General features: G+C 35.7%; 1 protein-coding gene and 1 long non-coding RNA gene across 2 annotated transcripts in view; one reads left to right on the forward strand and one right to left on the reverse strand.

Moving 5' to 3' along the window:
• Positions 1 to 18,636, forward strand: part of LOC127559405 (uncharacterized) — a 42,468-nt gene extending 23,832 nt beyond the window's left edge. Inside the window, exons 2-3 of the long non-coding RNA XR_007953121.1 lie at positions 3,548 to 3,666; positions 18,479 to 18,636. This is a non-coding gene — a long non-coding RNA (uncharacterized LOC127559405). The remainder of the gene's footprint in view (positions 1 to 3,547; positions 3,667 to 18,478) is intronic.
• GPSM2 (G protein signaling modulator 2) overlaps positions 1 to 20,807 on the reverse strand; it is a 46,728-nt gene extending 25,921 nt beyond the window's left edge. The window contains exons 1-2 of the mRNA XM_051993170.1: positions 20,721 to 20,807; positions 1,844 to 2,165 (exon numbers count right to left, since the gene is read on the reverse strand). Coding sequence (XP_051849130.1) covers positions 1,844 to 1,905 — 62 coding nt within the window. The 5' untranslated portion in view covers positions 1,906 to 2,165; positions 20,721 to 20,807. The remainder of the gene's footprint in view (positions 1 to 1,843; positions 2,166 to 20,720) is intronic.
• Positions 20,808 to 23,565: the final 2,758 nt, after the last annotated feature.

The raw sequence follows: 23,565 nt of genomic DNA on the forward strand, positions 1-23,565 counted from the left end.
ATTTTTGCTCCTAAGGTTATATTTCTGGAAAAGAATCGCTCCTGCCCCATTAGACTATAAATCACTATGAGCAAGACTGGTTTTGTTTTGTCTGGTTTTTTCAAATTTTCATCAGTGGTACTTAGGAGAATGGGTTACACATAGTAAGTGCTTAGTAAAATGTCTGCTGAACTAGAAATTTCATGTATTATTAGATGCTCTACCAGATTAGCAAGGTGGCTGAGTAGATAGAGTGCTAATTTATCTTCATGAGTTCAAGTCAGGCCTCAGTCAACTGTGTGACCCTGAACAAGTCACATAACTTTGTTTGCCTCAGTTTCCTCATCTTTAAAATGATCTGGAGAAGAGAACAGCAAACCATTCTAGCATTCTTCCCAAGAAAACCTCAAATGGGGTCACAAAGAGTCAGACATAACTGAAACAACTGAACCAACAGCAACAAGATGCTCTAACAATGGATTGTACATGACTGTATTTGTATTAATAAAGGCTACCCCAGATTACAGGCCATACATTGAACATGCAATCTCTTTGAAAAGAGAAATATACATATATGTGTATATATATGGATATTGATATGCTGAAATTAACATCAATTATCAAATATTTTCAGCTTTTATACAAGTGAAATTTTGGAGATGAGAACAGGCTATATCTATACCAAGCAATGCACAGGAGCAAGAAATTTTTAAAAAAAAATCTACTGTTGGAAAACAAAGGAAATTTGTGATTATATACAAATTTCTAATACCATAATCAAATGATACATATATTTTACAAACAGAAAAGGCACTAAAACTGTAAACTACCCCAAAATGTGACTAGAATGCATCAATGCCATCACAAATTATACTGTACTAATTTACAGACATTAAAAAAAAATCTTTAAATATCCTTTCAGCAAATCTGCAAGTCTTTAATAGCTTCTTAATCTGAACAAGCTTTTCTTGTATTTCTCTTACTTGATTCAGTTCCTTGGCCTTGGAATATAGGTTTTGACTGATGTACAACAAATTGAACAAGGGTTGATGCCATATGTGTCCACGAGATGCTTAGAAAATTTACTGAAATTTACTGGCATTTGCAGAAATCCTATTTCATAAGGATCCGAGTGGAGATGTAGGATTGTGCATAATCATGGCAGCAGTAATCACAATAGTGGGGTCTCTTAATGTATTTCTGTTCTATTGGTATTCCAAGACCAGCTCAGGAAAAGTTTTGGGTGGAGATCAATTGCAATTCATAGAAATTGCTTTTTTTGAAGATTAATTTTTCAGTTAAACACACAAAAAGAAATTATTTATTTTTAAAAATTAGGTTAGCCTTCTATTAAAGACTAGTTCTACCACAAAGTATCATTGATTAATGCATTACTATTTTAGATCACATGGTTAAAAAGAAAAACACTAGCAATTAAAGTTGCCTAATGCTATTAGAATAGCTTCCTAACTGGAATTCTGCTTCAGATATTAAGTCTTAAGAAGAATAAAACAGACTTGAAGCCACTTAGTCAAATCACATATAAGATGCACATTCCCCCCCCTTCTGGGAAAAAAAGGCTTTGAAGAAATTCTATTTCATAGTTAGGAACATGGAAGTTATAAAACACCTTAAAAAGTCTTCTTTATAACTTTTTCATAGAACCAAACCATTTTAATACCCAAATTTATAATTAGCTTCTACTGATACATACTTGTAAAAAAGCTATGATAAATTGCAATAGCTTATTAAAATTATTATTAGTAAATCCATGATTTAACATTAGATACTAGTTATAAGTTGGATTACTTTTAAGTTTAAATTTGAAGGAATCTATTGTTTCAATAGTAAGATTTTGACTTACCTGTAACGAACATGAAAAGAATGATCTTCCCTCATGCTTATCAAAACACCACTTTCCTCCATTGGGTCACATTATCAGTAGAGAAAAATAAGAAATAAATTTGTGGTGTCCAGGTCAAGTCCTTTAATATGTAGATTTGTTTTCAGAACGTGGTCCGGTTAGTATATTAATGAGTTGGTGTTAATACATCCTAAGCTCCTGCTGTAAGATTCTTCTTTATTAATAATGAAAGAAGGTCAATGTCAGACACAGTTTAATGGTTCAGAAATGGATCCCCAATTCTTGCATCTGTGGCCCTTTCAGCTCCACTTCAGCTGCATTTCTGCAAAAGGAATACAAGATGCTTGGCTTGATGTCCCATTGTTAAACAACAACCTATAGTAAGCCTTAGCTGTGCATAAATATAGCTAGTTCTGAAGACTAGTGTCTCATGAATCACTTAAGAGATCAGAATAAAAGGATTTAGCTGTAACCATGGGACTCTCTAAGTAGCCATCTGAGTGACAAATGTTTATCTGAGAATAGTGCTCTCACATAAGTAAATTTTGTCTGAATTGCAAGTATTTTATTCACCATTCTTAGTCAGAAATAATTATATGTGGCTATGCTCCTAAGTGCATTAGAATGGTAGTTAAGAATCTAACACTTTTATTCTAGATATTTTATATGATTATAAAGACAATGATGATTTAATAACTACTATAACATATTATTCTAAACCACTAAACTCTGCTATTAATATTTTACTTCATCATTGGAATTTTTCAACCTGTTAATGGTTTAACATCCAAATATTTTCATTGCATTTTTGTTCATATAACGGCAGTATGAAAATGGATCTCTGATCTGATTGATATGGCAAGTTGGCCACAGGGTGTCCCACCCAACTTGATGATGATTTGTCTTGCTTTCTCATGACATCCTGAAGATACTGATGGTATTCAAGAATGTCCAGTTTTCATATTTTACGCTTATTACATGAAAAGTCTACTTTTATTTATTAGAACTTGTACAAAATGGCTGCTGCTCTTTTCTCTATCTTATCCTAGGATTAAAGAAAGATATTCCACTCCAATGAAAGTACTTGATTTTGCTCTTAGCCTCTGAGAAAAAAAAACGGTGTGGGGGAAAGGATGTGTGGAGGGAATCTTTAGTTTAAACAAATATAAGAAAAAGTTATGAAAAACAAAACCAGGTTAAGGGAACTTATCCCAGGAGATTACTAAAAGTTAGATAACTAAAAGCAAGGATGGTCAATCTGCATGTAATGTTACCTATCTAGCCCCTAAAAAATCTCAGTTGTAAAAGATTTCAGAGATCATCCAATTCACTCTAAACTTGGAGGAAGAATCAACTCTACAACATAGTTAACAAAGTCATCCAATTTTTTGTTAAATATCTTTAGTGATGGGAACTGCTTCCTCCCAAAACATACTGGTTCCAAATCTTTACTCACTGTTTAATTCTTTTTTATTTAAAAAATGTTTTAAATTGATAATTCAAAGTTTAAAATTGATTCCTTAAATCGAACCTAAATTTGTTTCTTTGACCCCTTTCACTTATTATTCATATCTGAGTCCTCATGTAAAAAAGAACAGATCTATTTCCCCTTCCATATCAAATACTTAAAGACACTATCATATGCTAGGAGTATTTTCTTTTGGTTAAACTTTTTTTTTTTAAACCATTTCCTTCAACTCACAGTACATGAATTAAAGTCCTTCACCAATATAAAAGGCAGTATTGGATACAGTGAAAAAGTTCAGAATCTGAAGTGAAAAGACCTGGATTCAAGTCTCAACAATGTTACTGTATGATTTTGCGTAAGTCATTTAAGTTCACTAGATTTCTCTCATTTATTTCATTTAAATTGCCTGAACATCTAACTAAATGTATAGGAAATAGTAGTGCTTGATAAAGCTACAGAAAAGAGAAACTAATAATAGGGTGGTATGATATGGTAGGAAGGCTAGATTTGGAGGGACCTGTGAGACTCTTGACAAGTGACCACTTTAAAGCTTCAGTTTCCTCATTCAAAAAATGAAAAGACTGGACTAGACTTCCATGGTTCTTTCTTACTTTTAAATAAATCTATGATCCTATAATACTATTACCAGCAAAGAATACATCTGATGCCTGTCTAAATATCCTTTAAAAATTGGTTTCTGTATAGCAAAACATGTAATTAAAAGAAAAACCAGATTTGGAAAATGTGGCAAATATGTATAAAAACTTGAAAACTAAAATGTGTTCAGGAATTATTTGAAAAGTCATAGTGGTAATTCCCAGTCTACAATGGATAAATGGTCAAATATTAGAAATAAGACAATTTTCAGGAGGAAACAAATTATTACTAATCTTTTTAAAAAATGATTTACATCCCTAATAATCAGACACAAACTGAAATAACTTTCCAGTACCATCTTGTAATAAACAAGAATTAGAAACTCACATACTCTGGGGCAATAAAAAATGAGACAGTGGTATTAGATGACCTTTAAGGTCCCTACCAGCTCTAAGTCTATGATCCCATGATCCTGACTGCTCTCCTCCTTTGGAGATTCTCCAGCTTATCAATGTCCTTCTAAATGTGTTGCTAAAAAATGAAAATGATGTCCCTGACAAGTCCTCAGTATTGTATTAACATTTTGTTCTGGGAGCACTAGGGAGTCTAAGTTACTAAGTATCTTATTTTTATTTTTATAAATGTTTTATGGATGAATTTTTCTTTATCTCCTAGCTTCCTAATGATCATACACCCTTTCTCATTGAAATAGTACCCTCCCTTACAACAAAATAAGCAAATAAATCAACTCACTGGTTAGAAATGTTATAAAGGTAGAATCCACAGGATCTGCCAACAGATGAGATGAGGAATAAAGAATGAAGGACGACACAAGAATGAAGACTAGGAGTACCATGGTGCTCTCAATATTAATAGAGAAATTCAAAATAGAGTAAATTTTGGGAGGGAAAAATAATGATTTCCATTTTGAATATGTTGAGTTTAACATGTTTTCAAAACATCCGGTTTTAGATGTTCAATAAGCAGTTGAACATGAGAATCTAAAAATTAAAAGGTGGATAAACAGATTTGAGAATTATCTGCAAAAAAATGATAACTGAAACCCTAAATATGCACACTGGAATCAGACAACTGAGCACTTAAGGCTAATTCCGGATTGGACAATACTCTATTAGCATATGCTTGGAAAATGGCCCTTCCCACTATTCTGTGCTAGCTTGATCTTTTGGTGTATACAGAGAATTGCAGGAGGGATTAAGGAGTGGAGTAAAACAAGCCAGAGTCACTTTGGCTATGGATGAGGAAAAGGAAGGTTGTAGAGAACTTGTTTCTATCCCCTTCACTTCTCCCTCTAAAGACCAAGGACTTTTGCTTATCCTGACTCCAACTGATTCTAAGGCATCCAGGATGATAACCTGGACTTCACGGTAAGAACTGATGAGGTCACTATATATAATGATACAGAGGGAGAAAGAGAGCCAGGACAAGAGTATCGGGGGAAATCTATGATTTGTGGGCATGACCTAGACAAATTTCTAGCAAAGGAGAGCAAGAAGGAGCAGTTGACATATAGGAGAAAGCAAGGTCAGAAATTTAAAAGTATACAGAAGAAGAGAATGACCATAGTTGGCCTAGAGGTCAAGAAGGATAAGGGTTTAGAAAAGACCAAAATATCTGGCAAGTAAGATAACATGTGTAATTTTGCAGGCAGTTTCAGGTGAAAGAGGAGATCAGAAGTCAGACTACAATTTTTTCAATGAGAGGAAAAATAGTAGAAGAACCTATTGTAGATGGCTTTTTCAAGGAGTTTAACCATAAAAGAGAGAAAATAAATGGAACAGGGGCAGCTAGGTGGTGTAATGGATAGAACACCAGCCTGAAGTCAGGAGGACCTGAGTTTAAATCTGGCCTTAGTCACTTAATACTGCCTGGCTGTGTGACCCTGGGCAAGTCACTTAACCCTAACTGCATCAGCAAAAAAAAAAAAGATATGAGACAATAGTTCATCTATGAACTCAATTGATTTTTTGAAGATTTTGGAGACACTAACATGTCTGTAGGCAGAGGGAAAAAATTCAGTAGAGAGGAAAAAACTGAAGATCAGTGAAATTAAGAGTTTAACAAAGAAGACCCATGAGAAAAGTGAGAAACTTATTAAATAAAGATATCTAAGGAAGTATCAATATGCATGCTGAAGTTCCATAACTAGAGGGTAGGAAATAGGGAAGATACAAAGACTGAATGAGGTATTGAACTTGTTGAGGTCAAGAAATAACAACTATCAGACTCTGCATTGGTTGACAACTATGAATGGAAGAACTTACTAAATGACAGAGGTAGAGGAACCTGGAAGTAGCAATAGTAAAGTAGTAAAAATAGTAAAAGCAAGTAGTACTGACACTCCCCTACTTCAACGACTGAGTCAGAAGATTAAAGAAAGTTTAACTAATGCTGGAAAAGGCTCATGGGAGAAATTGTATCACCAGGAAGCAAAGTCTCCCTCTAAAAGTGAGAACCATTAGATGAATGGCATAAAAAGTGTTTGACAAAGCAAGAGCCACATAGAAGGGATAGGAAGATTTGGGATGGAATAAGATGAGAAACATGAGAGTAAGGGAGTAGTTATTAGGAGTCAGAAGGTGGAAGGAGAAGGGAGAGGTGATCAGAATTATGGGGTGGGGAAGGGATGATAAGAGTAGGAGTCTGTAAAGCAATGAGCAAAGAATTCACATAGGTTATCACCATCCCTGGGAATCTGGCCTGAGGATCGAGTCTTTTCAGGGTACAGCTGGAGGGAGAGAATGGGGTGGGACGCCAGAGGAAGAGAGAACAATACAACTGGTGTTTTCCTTAGTTCTAACTTGGTAGGCCAAGGAAGGTGACCTGTTGAAGGCATGATGGAATGATGTTGCCTTCCTTCCAATGGAGACAGGCTTGGTAGAAGAAACTCTAGTGATTCCAAGGCAGAATCTAGAGAATTTCACTCCTATATACCTGACTATTTCTGTCTAAGGCATGATCATTCCTCCAGTCTCTCAGTCTATAAACTCAGTATCAATTCCTCATTCCACAGAACCAACTTTAACCTCTACATCTCTCAAAATCAATTTTTTCTCTTTTCTCATAAAGCTTCCACATTAGGCCAAACCCTTGTCAACCTCTTCAAAAGCCTTCCAAATGGTCTCCCTGCTGCAAGTCTTTTTTTATCCTAGTTCCTAGCTTCTTAAACTGTGGGTTGTGACTCATGTGGAGTTTTGTAACTGAATGTGAAGGTTGCAAAATTATGAGTTATTAACAGTAAAAGTTAGATTTGAATAACCTATTTTGTATACCCATATACCTGGGGTCACATAAAAATTTCTCAGGTAAAAAGAGGTTAAGAGTAGAAAAAGTGTAAGCCCTGCCTAATCGACTTCACACAGCTGCCACTTAAGTTCAGACCTGATCAGATCATGTCCCTATTCAATAAAATATAGTGGGTCCTTACTGCCTCTAGGATAAAATGAACTTCTTGGTTTAACTTTTAATGCCCTCCATAATCTGTCTCCAACCTTATTTCCAGCCTCACTGGACGTTATTCCATGTTCTATGATTCACACAAACTGACCTTCTTTCTGTTCTTCACATTAGGCACTTCTGTTCCTTTACTCTGGTTGTACCAGTCATGACTAGATCAGTTCCTCTTCATAGAACAGAATCCCTCCTTTTAAGAGTTCAAGATTTCATCATCTTCTGCATGAAGTTTTTCCTAACTCCTTTTTCTTTAACCAGTATTCTGCAGGATTTTGTTAAACTCCTTTGACAAGCATACATGTCTGTTTTATGTCTCCTCCCAAAAGGGGCATTACATCCTCTGCCTACTTGTTTTTGTACAAACAATCCTTCAATGCACCCCTCACTTTTTTCATAAAATACCTAGGGTTTCCTTCGAAGCACGGCTAAGGTGCCTCCCATGAGAGGCCTTTCTTGATCCTCCTTTTGAAATTACTTTGTATTGCTTCATAAATACTTGTGTATGTATTGTTCTCCCTCGCAGTAGATTGTAAGGTTCTTGAGGACAGCAACTATTTTGTTTTATTCAAAATGCCCAGTGTGCACCACATAATAAGTGCTTAATATATGAAATAAATATTCATAATTAAGACTACTATTGAACAAAACTGTCCTTGGCATTGAATTTATCAAATACTATTGTATAATTTTAACATATTTAAGGGAAAAGTTGCACTGGAGAATGCTTTTGAAAGACTGCTCTAAGAAAAATTTATTTTCTATACTTTCAGGCAACTGTGCCTGTGAGATCACAGGTTTAGAGCTAAGAGATCTCGGAGGGCAATTAGTCCACCCCCTTCATTATATAAGCAAGGAAAATGAGTCTTAGAGAGGTTAAATGACTTGTCCATAGTTGCATAGCTCACATTAGAGGTGCAATTTAAACCTGGCTCCAACTCCAACTCCAGAACTATGAAGTACTATCATACTGCCCACCCACTCACCACGCATGGTTGGCTCTGGTGCAGGATGGTGAAAGCCTGCCTTTCTTCTCTTATTTTCATTAGCTCAACATATATACAGACCATTCTTATAAATATTTTACGGAGTTTTTTGTAGTCTTTGTCTACTTGAGATACCTTGAAAAATCAACCCTTGCTGTGAAAATTGTCTCTAGTACAAAATTCTTTTGTATGTGTTTAGAAGGTGTTCTTAAATTTGATCTAAGTATGAAATGCCATTCTGACCTCTTTACATAAGCATACTAAATGACTAATGTGGTAAAGTTCAAATATGAAGAGTCTATTGTTCTCAATGATGAGAACAAGAATGGACTAAAAATGCTGATATTCTATTTCATTTCATTCCCCCAATTGCTTTCTGTGATTTTGTGAGGTGATAATGCTAGTAATAAACCACCAACCTCTTCAAAATAGTTAGCAAATTGACTCGGCAGTCTAAAACAGTGTTGACCTTAGGGGAAAGTCTTACTTTGTGGATAAATGATTCAAGAGCTGGCTAAGTCAATTTCTGGCCTCTTCTGGCCTCTTCCTTGAAAATGCTTTATATTATGATTACAGCTCTCTAAGAAATTATGGTAATCAGAATTTATTTTTATTTTTTGACAATTTCCCATTTCTGTTGAAACATTAATGCACTGCTGGTAGAATTGTAAACTGATCCAGTCATTCTGGAGAGCAATCTGAAACATGCCCAAAGGACCATAAAATTGCATACCCTTTGATCCAAGAGGTCTGTATCCCAAACAGATTATAAAAGCAAGAAAAGGACCCATATGTGCAAAAATGATTGTAGCAGCTCTTTTTGTTGTGGCAAGAAATTAGAAATTGAATGCATGCCCATCAGCTGGGGAATGGCTGAATAAATTAGGATATATGAATATAATGGAATACTATTGTTCTATAAGAAATGATGAGCAGGCTGATTTTAGAAAAGTCTGGAAAGACTTACATGAACTAATGCTGAGTGAAGTGAGCAGAACCAAGACAACATTGTACACAGTTAACAACAAGATTATGTGATTATCAACTGTGATAGAATTAGCTCTTCTCAGCAATAGTGATTTAAGACAATTCCAATAGACTTAGTATGGAAAATGCCATCTGCATCCAGAGAAAGAATTATGGAGACTAAATGCAAATTGAAGCATACTCTTTTCACTCTTTTTTTGGTTTGCTTTTGCTTTCTAGTGGTTTTTTCTTTTTTGTTCTGATTTTTCTCTCACAACATGTCTAATGTGGAAATATATTTAAAATAATTGCACATGTATAAGTGATATCAAATTGCTTAATTATCTTGGAATAGGGGGGAGGGAAGGAGAAAAATTTGAAACTCAAAATCTTACAAAAATGAATTGGAAAAAAATAAAATATTAAGTAAAAAATCTCATTTCAATCAACAGATTGGCTAGATTGGTACAATTTTAAGTGCTTACAATTTCTTCTCATTTTTATCCTTTTCTGAATTAATATTCATTTTGACTTCTGCTCTAAATCAGCTGATTATCTGCTCACATTGACAGCAGATTCTGAAGTAGTTCTTATATTAGTAAATAACCAGGAGATTCCTATCTTTTAAGATATAAACAATTTCCTCTATTGTAATGATGACCAATGTTCATCTTATCCAGTAACTTCTGACTCTTCTTAAATTAAGTATTCATGATACTTTAGTTAACCACAATCTCATTTTTTAGCTTCAATGTTACTGTCTAAAAGTTTTTAGTTCTTATTTGTGCTCACACCTTCAAATTCTGAATACTAAGGCAAACTTCATGTTGACTTGTTGGGTATTCTTGCAGAATTGCAATAGATGTTGATCCCTAAGCTATGATAATATTTATGCTTGCTTATGGTTAGCACTATAACATGAGTAATTTGACTAGTGTGAATTCTAAACTGGTTCTTTGCCAGCACTAAAAGAAAATTCATTAATATTTTGAATTGGTTTTCAGCACAAATTCAAAATACTTTAACAAGCAGCTATTAAGTATCTTTCACATTTTCTGAACAACAATTTTATTGATTTCTACTAGATCTAAATTCTCACCATTCCTCTAGGTTGTGCTATATTAAGTAAATATAATAATTATTAGCCTGAAGTACAGTGGAAGGGGGGGTGCATTTAAAAAATTACCCATGTTATCTCTTTTAGGTCACTTAAGTTTTCTGACCCTCAGTTTCCTCATCTATAAATTAAGAGATAGGACTAAAGGATCTCTCAGTTCCCTTCTAACTGGAAAATTACGATGTTAAGCTCCAGGTGAATTTTAAAAATACATGATATCATTATAATAGAAAGTATTTAGAGGTTAGATAGCAAAATACATTTGAGGAGAAAGAAGTCAGATTCATTTTAGCACTAGTTCAGAAATGTTCCTATTTATAAATTATCTGGAAGCATATTGATATCTGGGAATAATAAAATAAACCCTCTATCATACAAAACAGACAGAATCTTCTTTCATTAGGTAACACATCTAATTCAAAACCTTTATGTCTAACAATTATACTTGTGTATAGAAGTGGCAAGAAGTGGATATATGAAGCAAGGAGACTCGAATAATCAAGACAAAAGAATGGACTGTGGGATTTTAAATGAGCCAGTTGAAATTAAAGCAATTTGATGAATAGAAAAGGATGGCTCAATTGAAAACTTTTAACCCTCTTCTCTCCCCCCTAAAAAAGGGGGTTAGAGGATTTTGGTGTAGAGGAATAACTGTAGGATTCTTACAAGGAAAGACTGGATTAAAATGGAGGAGTAAAAGATTCTGGAGACAACAAAAAGGTTTTACTTTGGAAAATAATGATTGAGGCAAGGGAATCAGGTTTAATATTTAGAAATATTTTAAAGTTAATAATTAGGAGTAGCTAGGTGGTACAGTGAAGTTAGGAAGATTTGAATTCAAAACTGGCATCTAATATGTGACTCTGGGAAAGTCACTTAATCTTTCTCAGTTTCCTCAACTATAAAATGGGAATAATGAAAATACCTATCTTTCAGGGTTGTTGTGATAAACAAATTAGAAATATGTAAGGAGCTTAGGACAGTGTCTCACACATACTAGAAGCTACATATATATATATATGTTTATTCCCTTTCTCTCTCCCCTGAATATGCCCAACATCTTAATTAGAAAATTGGCTGTCGAGTATGTGAGAGAGGAGATTAAATTTCTAATATGAAAGGATAAGGTGGCATCCATTCCTTCTACAAACGCCCACTCTTCATAATTTTTAGATTCCAAACAATTCTTTCTTACAAATAACACAACTGAATCCACAGCAACATTCCAAAAAGTTCTCTAAGATTCATTCAAATTAATTCTATCTATATTCTTGCCTGAATTTTCTTTCTATGTCATGTAAAACTCACCAAATCATTTTGGTCTTTATCAAAATTTTCAATTAAATCCCCAATGATAAAATCCAGGGAAAGGAAAACACCAAAATAGGCCTTTTACAAAATAGATTATTTTAAAAGTCTTAACCAGCTCTAAAGTCTTAAGTTCAATAAAGGCAAATTTTTATAAGTAGCAGCTTAAGATTTTGACAAGTGATTAAACATGAAACTTCAAAGCAAACAAAGCAGATATTTTTCAAGGATTTTGTCCTGAAAATATTAACATGAATCAGAATAACTGAAAATTTAGATGGTAAGGGGAATGCTTTAGAGGAAAAAATAATATAATCTTCATATAGGATAGTATGTATACACTCCAAATGCTTAAAAATCAATGAATAATTAAGATATTAAGTGTAAAGTGATAAAAAAAATCGTTCAAAGTTCAAAAAAGGGAGCACAAGAGGATTACAATGATAAACCACACCTTCTTCCAAGATATTTAAAATGAAAAAAAAAAAAGAGCTCCCAATTATATTTTATAAGTAGGCAAAGTGAAATTTTGAAACGTTAAGTAATCTGTTGAATGTTACTCCTAATCAGTAGTGGAAATTGATAATTTCCAATTGGAAGGGGATGGAAAATTAGTATAATTGCTTCTAATTTATCAGTAATTCAAACAATAGAATTTTCTTCTTAGAGTCATACAATAAGGCACTCTAATACCTTTAAATGCTCTCTTAAAGCCATATTGAATTACATTTAGCATTAAAACTATGCTAGATATATTTTACTAATTATGTATTAATAGTCTAAAAATTCAGTTTTGCTTTAGTTGAGAATATATTATAAGAATAATTATAGAAGATACATCTAGGAGAAAGAAACATCAAACAAAGTCACAAAACAACATAAAAATGTTGCTCTGGAGTAGACACAATATGAAAAGCATAAATGGCTTATATAGGACATCAATGAAAAACAGTTAAAGCTGAACTATTTGGGCCATTATTAAATACTTATCCTGGAATATCTGGGGGTTGGTTTTGGAATGAGGACTCTAAGAAAGACTAGGAAGTCACAGAATTAGAGTTGGAAAGGATCTCATTGGTATAAACCAATTTTTGAAAATATAAAGTATGAATTACATTATCCAAAATCTGCATGAAGGTCTCTAATTCATCTATAGATAGTTCACTTAACGATAGTGAGCTGTCTTCTAACTTACTCTCTCAAACAACTAAAGCATTTTAATCTAAAGGGATCATATGAGAATTCATGGAAAGTACTTTGCAAATCTAAAAGCACTAGTTGTCCAGTTTATGAAAAAAAGAGCAGGATAGATTATATTGGGTAAACTGTGCAATGCTTTTGATGACCCCAAGCTTCTCCAGGAAGAAAGAGTATAATATGGTCATAAAACATGGTAACATCACAATATCTAAAACTGTAAGTCCTCAGAGAATAACACAAATGCATGGTGGGTGGGAACAGACCATCAAATACTATTAAGGAATAGTACACTAAAAGTGGCATAAAAAGACATCAAAAAAAGAAGAGGCACAATCAAGTATTTTCTTTCCTCTCAATACCAAGAGGAATTTATCCATTAAAACAAACTTATCTTTGAAATAGAACAACTCGTTTATTTGAAATTTTTGATACTGCTGACTAACTTAAAAACTTTCCTTGGCTTTGGAGCTCCTCTATATATGTAAAATAGCACAAACAATTTTGTGTCCAAATCCATCCCTTAACTTTCCTATTTCTGGAGAAAAAAACATAACCCATTCAAGACCCCAGGTTTGCCACATCAGTGTAACCCTCATCTCCTTATTCTTGCTCACCTCATAGATCCAATCAAAATGCTCACATTTTTTCCGCATGATCACTCTCCGACATCTCCTGTCCAATAACACTGTCATTATGTCCTTACTGCACATCAGTCCCTCTTCACTGCTGACCCAGGCTCCTGCCATAGCCTCTTGCTCTATTTCCCCTCAAATCATTGTATATGTACATATATATATATTTTTTTATGTACACACTTAGGGGCTATTGACTTAACTTCTTCTGGGCAGGGGCACCTTTCAACTTTTTTCTTTGTATTCCTCACACCTGGAATAGTGCCTAGAACATAGAAAGCACTTAAAAATGCTTGTTCATTGACTGGAATGAAGCAGAACTGCTGCTGAATCTTGATTCTGCTATTTACTATCTGATTTGAAGAGTGAATCTGTTTTCTTTGGGCAATTGTTTTCCTTGTTTCAAGTTAGAGTATCTTTCAGAAGTTGATTGTATATTTTTGGTAGTTTCTTTTTCTTACCTAGATCTTAGTCAACATATAGCTGTTGACTCAGACAAACTGAGACCTGGAAAAAATTTGCAATTTATAAAGGCCACAGGCATACTCTACTGCATCCTAGGCCATTACCAGATGTCTAAACTTTGCCTTGCCACTGATCTTCCATAACTATGGAGAAGTGAGACTAAAGAGTTTTCACAGCTCCACCTTGCTTAAATATAATTCATGGGTAAGTCAAGACATTACCTTCATCATATCACTGGTCATCCCTCTCAAGAATGAAGGACAACAATGTAGGGTAGCAACCAATTTTTCTGCCAAAAGCCATTTGGATATTTATAACATCATTAACAGGAGATGCAAAATTATCAACTTCTAGAACTCAATCAGTGGGAAATTGTACTTAGCTTTCAGCTCATCATTGTGCAATGATTTGGGAGTGGGGGGCTTATACAGGCTGCAACCTAGACTCTCCAGAAATACTACCTGTATGGCTTTAGGCAAGCCTTATCCCCTGGATTTGCCTCCTCGGCTAAAAAAGAAAAGACTAGACTAGATAATCTCTAAAATCCTTTCCAGTTCAAAATCCTAAAATTCTTCTTTTTTTTTTCTTTGTTGACTCCTCATCTTCTTCCTAGGAAGAGACCCTCTGTCTCTCTACCTTTATTCTCTTCTCCATCTCTGTATATTCTCTCTCCTCTAATTTCTTTCACTCCAAAGCTTCAACTATCATCTTTTTGTAGATGATTATCAGATCTCTTTATTACTGATTTCTTTTCTGAGTTCAAGATCCCAAATTGCAACTACCTAAACTAGCACCTAAAACAACATGAGCTTAAACCTGCTCCAAGTGACCAGCCCAGAGCCTACGCCTTCCCACTTTTTGGTCCATTGAAGACACTTCAATCTTCACTTTTCCCATTATTTAATCTGTTATTAAAATCTTATTGATGCCATCTCCACAACATTTATTGAATCCTGACATCATTCAAAAACAAACTCTCAAAATTTGCTTAAATCTATTTTTATCCCATTCTGATTTTTTTACTTTTCAATATAACTCCAAATATCACAACGTTTCTATGTAGTAGAAACTTCTATGTAGTAATTTGAGGAGACAGGACAAGTACACATGAAGAATTAGACAACAGAAAGGAACAGAATCAAATAGTTAAAAACATACCCTTTAAATGGGATGGCTGTTATGACAATCAATATAAAAAAGTGCTGGAATAAAGCATTATAAATTTGTCTTATTTTCTTAATAAACGAGATATCTTAACAGCATACTTATATTAGAGAATTCTAAAATGCTGCAGAAACTAATTTTCAAAAGTCTCTCAAATAGGAATAGTACTAATTTGACTTCCAATAAGCTAATAACATATTTTTGCTTTGAGAGACTTCAAACCAAATCTAACTACTGTGATTTAAGAACTTCAAAAATTAGTAATAATAATATAATGATGATACAGAACACAAATCTGTAACCTTTACAAAAGAATTTAAATGAGATTTTAAATTTTCCTTCATTTCAGAACCAGCAAAATTCTACATGATCTTTTATTTTCAGTCATTGACATTTCTTTTTTTACTCTATATAAAGCTAAAAAGTGTCCCCAAACATATACTATACTTGGATAAAGCACTATTAAAGTAAGAGATGAGTTTTTAAAAATATATATTTAAAAGGCATTTAGAGCTTTAGGTAAAGATATTTAATACTTTTAGCCTTAATTTAGACATTATTAAATAATGTAAGGCATTATTAATAATTTGGGCATTATTAAATAATGTAAGAAAGACAATATACATCAATGTACATGGAAAAAATATTTTTCACATGACTGAATGTGAAATTCAGTCTAAGTTTTCAGCCGTCCTAAATGAACTATAAAAACTACTATTTAATGCTTTAAGCTTGCAAAGTACTTATGTATCTTATCTTCAAAACAATCCTGGAGGGAAGTTCTGTTCTTATTGCCACTTTCATGGGGACCAAATTTAGGCAAATACTTGTAAGTGACTTGCTGGCAAATGTCTAAGGCTAGTTTTGAACTCAGGTCTTCCTGAATCAGTATTAGGATTCTATGTTTTTATATTCTATTCATTTAGATAGAACACATGATCTAAAGCCAGAGTGATATATATAATTGTTAAGGTATGTTAGGGGGTCCCCTGAGTTTTACTTTTCAAGTTGTCATGTTTTCCAGAAAAACTGGCCCCAGAATGCAAAAGGCCCTGAATATGTCAAGGACAAAACCCACTTCCAGCCCTTTTTCTCTTCCCTCTCCACCCAACTGACATAATTTGTTATTTGCATCCTAAGCTGGACTCCCTGTGTGCTCCTGGGAGTCAAGACAGGCATGGTTCAGTCTAAAGCTAGGACCCTAGTAGAAAAGCAGACCATCATATCTTCACAATCTTCTCAAGGGGAAAAAAATACTGCTTTTGCCATTGCTTTGCTCCTCCCCCTGAGAAGAGTTCTGTCCTTTACCAACTTTTACTGTACCTTTCCCCCCTCCTCATGTCATGTCCCTTTAGGTGGAGATTTGTTTTTTCTCCTCCTTCCTTTGTCCTCCTGTTAGAAATATGCAAACTTCTATGTGGATTGTGAACTCTTTGGGTTCCACATGCATGTTCATTTCTCTTGTAATAAACCTAGTTTTCCAGTAAATTTCCTGAAATTGTGATTACCTATTGACACAGTATAGTTGAATAGGATCTAGATTTAAAGTCAAAGGACCTTGATCTGAATTCTGGTTCGTCTCAACCTGTGTAAACTTAGTTAAAGCACTTTCTCCTCTGAGTCTCAATTTTCTTATCTATAAAATGGGAGCACTGGGTTAGGACAGTTCTTAACCAGAGCATAGGGAGCTGCAAAGAGTACTAGGATAGATTTCAATTTGTCCATGAATTTAAAAAATTTGTTTTGATAACTGTATTTCTATATAATTTCTAATTTTGTACTTATGCATCTTAAAAACATTAGTCTGGGAGAGAGTTCATAAGCTTCCCCAGTCAAACAAATATAGCCTCAAACATAGTTGTACTAATAGTTGCCTCAAAATTATTTTCAAAGATTAAAAAAAATTACATTCAGCTTTCCTCTAAGAACAGGAGAATTTAAAATATAAATGATATTTATTTTAAATTTTACAAAAAATTAATATTTCCTATCCATTCAGGAAATCTTCAACTAGCTCCCTGAAAATTACTAAACCAGCTCTTTGAAACTTTGAAGTATAAAAAGTATTTTCTAGTTAAAATATATTTCATATAGGTATACAGTAGTATTAACAAATCAAGTCTGGAGAAGAAATGCAACCAAGTTAAAAACTTAAGAGCATTCAATACTTTCTACCAATATGACTCATACTTATTAGTAAAAATGTCACCTCTTCCTACGTGTTAACCCAATCAGCAAACTACATTTGATATTATAAACAAATGTTTGTAAAGAAAAAATTCAGAGTTCTTCCTCCAAATTCAAAAGCCACAAAAAGGAGAAAGGAATACCATCTGTTTAGGTCCTTTACCTGACTTCTTTATTATTCTGGACAATACAACTTTATATTATTGCCTGCCTAGTCGATATGTTATTTATCACGAGGAAGCAAATGACTGAATTTAAAAAGACAAAATATTTTTTACATACATACAATTTTCATTTCTATAGCACTTTACAATTTAAAAAATGATTTTATACATCTTCTGTAGTAGAAAATTTTTTTACTTGTAATGAAGAATGAGTAGAATTGTAAGGAGCAATTTATGAAGTCAAAATGTATGACTCAAAATTATTTCTTATTATCAATGTTAGTAAGCTTTCTACTTAAATTCCTCACTTACCAAATATATGCCAGTGATTTTTAAAAATTGAAAAAAGTTAGTTTTTCATTTATGTCTTATTTTTAAGCACACTGAATGAAAGTGGCCTTTTTCTCTCTCTGGCTTATATTGACACCATATCTAAAACTGCAATCAGCTCAAAAAATGAATGTCAAACTAAATCTTCTATTAAAAATTCTGATTAAAAAACTACTGCAGAAAAGCTACCTGTAATAAGTGTTAAATTATATCCATGTTATATGCACATTTTATATGTACATAAGTATATGTAACATAAAAATATATGCATAAATCATGTATATACACAAACTGATACTGTCTCATGGATATCTTTTAAGAGATCTATTCTACTTTTTCACAACATTGTGTCATTCAATAATTAATTTGCTTTTCATGGGAAAAAAATAAATGTGACAATTTAATACTATAAAAGTTCTTTAATTTATTATAATCATAGCAAATAATTACTGTTTTATTCAAAATAAGTTATTTTCTTGTATGCTTTATTTACTTCATTGCACTTTATTCACTGTCTACTCTATTACCTTGGACATAGTATAAACTCAAAAGACATTTTAATATCTTACTTGTATTACAGGGAGCAGCAGCAATGAATACTTCAAGGGTTGAGAAGAGTATTCAAAACAGGATGACTTAAGCATAATCAATCAATGAAGAGAATTTGGAAAATATCATCAATGTTTATAGAGGTTGCCAAAGGAAAAATGAGAAAAATAAATGCCTTAAAAGACTTGAGACAGTGAAGTCAATATTGCCACAAAAGATAAGATAGTCACAGGATGTTTTAGATAATCCAGAAATCATTTAGGCCCACTCTCATTTATAGATGAAAAAATTGAGACCCAGAAAAGCAAAGTGCTAAGACGGATGAAATCCTTACACCCAGTGGTTATCTGGGACCTGAACCTGGGTCTCCAGCTTTCCTAAACTGGCAGGCTACATGCCAAGCCAAGGGCTTAAGTCAAATTAAAGATCTATAAGGCCATGATTCTACCTCCTTTGAAATGATTCACAAGGGAATGCAATTTGTTTTGTTCAGCTTCTATAAATCTATGCCTGAATTAATAGTGAAAAGGTTTCTTTCATTTAAATGTTCATGTGGTCCAGCAGTACCTGAGGGAAAAAAAATGCCTCTAACTAAAACACAAAGAATCAAGTCCAGGAAAAGAAAAAAGAAGTCTATAGGATAACCTACAAAACTCCTATTTGGCTCATGAAGCTCTACATGCTCTAGAATCACAACACCTTTCCAGGCTCACTTATGCTGTACTGTTTCCTCTCCCTGGTGTTAAGCTGAAGGCAAAGTGACCCACTTGCTGCTTCTGCTTCCTTCACACAATAGTCCAGTCTCCAGTGTGGCTGCTTTTGTACAGATTATCTTCCACAATTAGAATGCAATTCCTCTAAAACTCAAGATTTGAAAAATCCCTTTCTTCATCATCCCATCTCCCTGAACTGCTGGATGTCCTCGCTTCTCACGTTACTTTGTATTGATATATACATGGCTCATGTGGTGTCTCTCACTGGCACACAACAGTTAGTTGTCTTATCATCCTCATCTCCTGGCAAAATGCCTGGTACATGATAGGTGCTTGTGAACTGAAATGATGGGAAAACTGCATCCTACCTGACCAGTGATCTTTGCCTTCCCTGTGGGCCTGCTTCTAGCCCCAACTTCTTAAAGCGAGTGGTGATACCATATGGGGTCTCATAACAAGGTGGGGGTCACAGAATTATGATATTATCAGCAAATGTTTGATCTGTATATGTCTATACATACATACCCAGGGTCACTTAAAATTTTCTCCAACCCTATTCTAGATGATCACTCAAAGCTTTCTTAATAGTGAGAACACAATCAATGCTCATCAGACTCAATCACCCTATTTAACATTTTAAGTCACTTATCGGGTTTGAGATCTTAGATTCAGTACTCTAATACAGTATTTCCAAAGTCTGGTATGGAAACTTCGTGTTTATTGTGTTTCAATTTTTAAAATATTTTGTTCTAAAAATGCGGATGAATTTTGCCCTAAGAAAATATATCCCCTGTGTGAAAGACTTAAAATAATTTAGCTTCAATTAAATATTCTGTTAACCAATTTTTCCCTTTTAAAATATAAATAAGATAATAAAGATCCAGTTAATTCTTTATGTTGTATTTTCTATTTTTTCATTTTGGGGAAAATAAAGGAATTACTAAGTCTTATGATAAACCAACAGGTTAGTGAAGAAATATTAAGTTTCTTGAAAAGCTAACCGAAGAAAATGATAAAAAGCATTGATAATATTTAAATTACACACAACAAGATAAGCTAACTCATCTACTAGAATAGGTGTGAAAAACGAAGATTAAAGCACACAGTGGCTGTTTTCACTGTGTGCTTTAATCTTGAGACACAAGCACTTAATCTACAACCAATTAAGCCCTTTCAGTGAATGTGTTATTTATTATACTACGATGTCAAATTTGTATTTAAAAAGATAAAATTTCTCAAACCAAAGGAACAACGTGCCCGCACCCTAGTTTTAGTAGGGCGCGCAGCTCTCAGTGCATTGTCCCCCTCAAGGTTTTGCTTTTGGGGGTCCGCAGCTTCGCACTGTTTAGAGCTGCTGATCTGGGGACGCGAGGCCAGCGCGCGCACCCCGGTAATTGTGGGGCTGACAAGGACGAGCCGAGCACCTCGCAGGCCCGACTCGCCGGTCCCATCCACCCGGCTTCGGAAAAAGCTCGGGGAGCACCCCGCCCGCAAGTCCTCGCAGACCAAGGGTCCTCCTCGCCCTCTCCCCATCCTCCGCAACCCCGCAGTGGGACTCACCTGCCTCCGATCTCCTCTCCCTCCTGCGAGGAACCCAAGCCGGGAACGACCCGAAGCTGGTGCTGCCGCCGCCGCTGAAGGTGCAACCGCTGCTGCCGCGGCGGCGGGCTCCGGTCCAGAGCGAGCACTGCTGCCCCGCCCCCAGGCCGGGCCGCGGCGGCGCTCCGGGGGCCAGCACCGAGGCAGAGGCTGGGGCAGCGCCGGAGGCAGGCTCGCGCCCCCGCCCCCTGGCCCCCGCCAATCACGTGGGCCAGAGCTTTGCTGGGCGTCCCTCGCCCTCCCCTCACCCAAACCCACCAATGGGGTCTCCCTTAGCAGCGCTGGTCGCTGGGGCCGCGTTCACCGCCTCAGCAAGCCAGTGCCCTCCCCGGTGCAGTATGCGCCTGCGCGGCTATGAGCTATTCGCGTTCAAACTGGCACTGCCCCGCGTCTTTCGTACTGGCCAATGGGAGGGTGCGTGGGCGGGATGGGCTTCCCCCTCGTACTTGAGGACCTGCTCTTCTGTGCGCTACACGGCGCTTCGACTGCGGTCTTTGTTTCCTGCCAAGGACCCTGACTAGTCCTGATGAAAGAGCCCTTATTTCCGGGAACCCTCCGGGAAGGCAGGGACCGACGGGGCGAGGGCCCCTCTCGGAATGCCCTCCCTGCCCCGGGGACTGATCCGAGTCCTTGGGATATTTAGAGCTGGGAGGGAGCTGGCCACTATCCATGGACACCTTGTGGTCTCCTCCGCAGAAATAGAGCCTCTTGCAGGGAACTTCACCCGTCCCTTGCTTTACACTGCCAGGGCTCAGCACAAAATAAGCGCTTCATAATAAATGCGTATGGACAGCCTTGACTTAAAGGCGATCTCGTATTATAAAGAGAGCCGGATAGTTCAGAAATAACTAGTCTGTCCAGTGGGGAGTCCAGTTAGCATGTAAATGCCCGTCACTGTGCTGAGCGGGAGGGATGAAAGGAAAGGCGAAAGAAATGTACAGTCTGACAGGAGAAACAACGTGCCAACAACTGGGTAAAAGCAATATCCCGCGTCCAGGATACGCTGGCGAGAAGACGTTTGTGAAAACTCCCACTGGAGCCACCGTCTTCTAAAGAGCTCGTTTGGTCTCCAACCTTCTCTGGATGGCAGTTTGGCTTAGGACCTAGAGGCAACAGCATGTAACACCAAAGAAAAAAGAGGCTTCCTTCTATTTGTTTGCCTCTTCCTATCAAGAGATGTATTTTGCCATCCCTCAGAGAGTTAACTATTTCTAGTGCTTAACATAGTCTTAAAGGGTTCAGGGGGCTGGATTTTATTGATGAAGGATCTCAAGGAGGAGGGAATTACTTTTAGTTTGGCATTTTCTCTTCGGTTGGAGTGCTGTCAAGCATTGAGAGTTTAGTGACTTGCCCGGGTATACCTGGGTATCAGAAGGACTTCTATGTATGACTTTTACAATTGAAATTGTGACTTGCCTCGGTAACCCAGAAAAAGTTATAGACAGGTTATTAAATGGAACTCATTATAACCCACCTATAATCAACATTATACGAAGTAATACGTGTATAAGACTGCTCAGGAATTAAGACATTTTCCTGATGACTATCCATCCTGCTAGGCGGCTTGCCTTCAGGATAGTGCTTACTCAAACATTCTCATCTGAAAAATCGTTTTATGATGCTATTATCAGTCTTATGTCTGGGATTACAAATGTTCCCAGAGGTCTCCTTTAATAAGTCTATCAAGTGAATCTAAATTGTTGTAATTTGAAGCCTTTTCTACCTTAGGAGTTAGACTCTAGCAGCTCAAGTTAGATGTCTCTAACCCCTCCCATAGTCTCATGTTCCATTAGCTGTTACCTTCTTGTAACCTTTGCATCAGGGAGACTTGTGGCATGAAGGGCCAGGTTATTATTTAGGTCTGTCCCACTTCAACTGGCTAAGGCATGTACTCTGCTGTATCCTGGCAATTACACTGCCATAGTGTACTATGAAGGAAAGTTATATTAATAATAAAATAGACAATATAATACAATAAAATAGACAATAAATTTAGCAGTGATGACAGTCCCAATTTCCCTGCCAAGATGTTCACAGTTCCTTATACATCTTAAAGGCTTTATTCACACAGAAAAACACCATTTACCTCATTGCCTTCTCACATGTGGTCTTTTCACTAGCTTCTCCAGCAAAAGGTACTCATAGATAATCAACTCCTGGTCATCATTATCCCAATTGTTTATCTTATGACTTATTTTCCTTAAAACTACTCAGATATCCACAGATTCCATCTTTGATGCTTACTATCTGTGTGACTATGGGCAAGTTCCTGGGCCTCAATTTCCTGATCTGTAAAATAAAATGGCAGGGTTAGATGGACACAAGGCTTCCTTTCAACTCTTAATGTATGCTTCTAAAATCACTCAGATACATTGGGAAGGGTCTCTAACCAAGAATTATCCCTCTTTTGGCCTAACATTTTTTTTTTTAACAAATCACTCAATAAACATTAAGTACCTACTATGTGCCAGGACTGAGGATACAAAAAGAGGCAAGAGAGCCTTTATCAGTAAAGAATCCCCCAACCTAAAGGGGAAGACAATAAGCAAACAAATGTGAACAAACAAGGTAAATAGGAAGTAAGGGGAAATATTTCCTATGAGATTTGACTGGTTGATCATTATCCTTTCATTTTCTATTAGACATCAGTCTATTGGAGTCAAGGTACAATGTGAGTGACTGTGGCTGAACAGACTATAGACTAATAGCAGAAAATTAGTTCATATGAACATTTGGAGTGGGAGTGTTGCAAAATTTGAGTATCTCATTTCTTTTAAGCTATTGTAACTTTGCTTTGCTCATAGAG

Source organism: Antechinus flavipes, chromosome 4 (genome assembly GCF_016432865.1).
Source record: "Antechinus flavipes isolate AdamAnt ecotype Samford, QLD, Australia chromosome 4, AdamAnt_v2, whole genome shotgun sequence".
Lineage (NCBI taxonomy): Eukaryota > Metazoa > Chordata > Mammalia > Dasyuromorphia > Dasyuridae > Antechinus > Antechinus flavipes.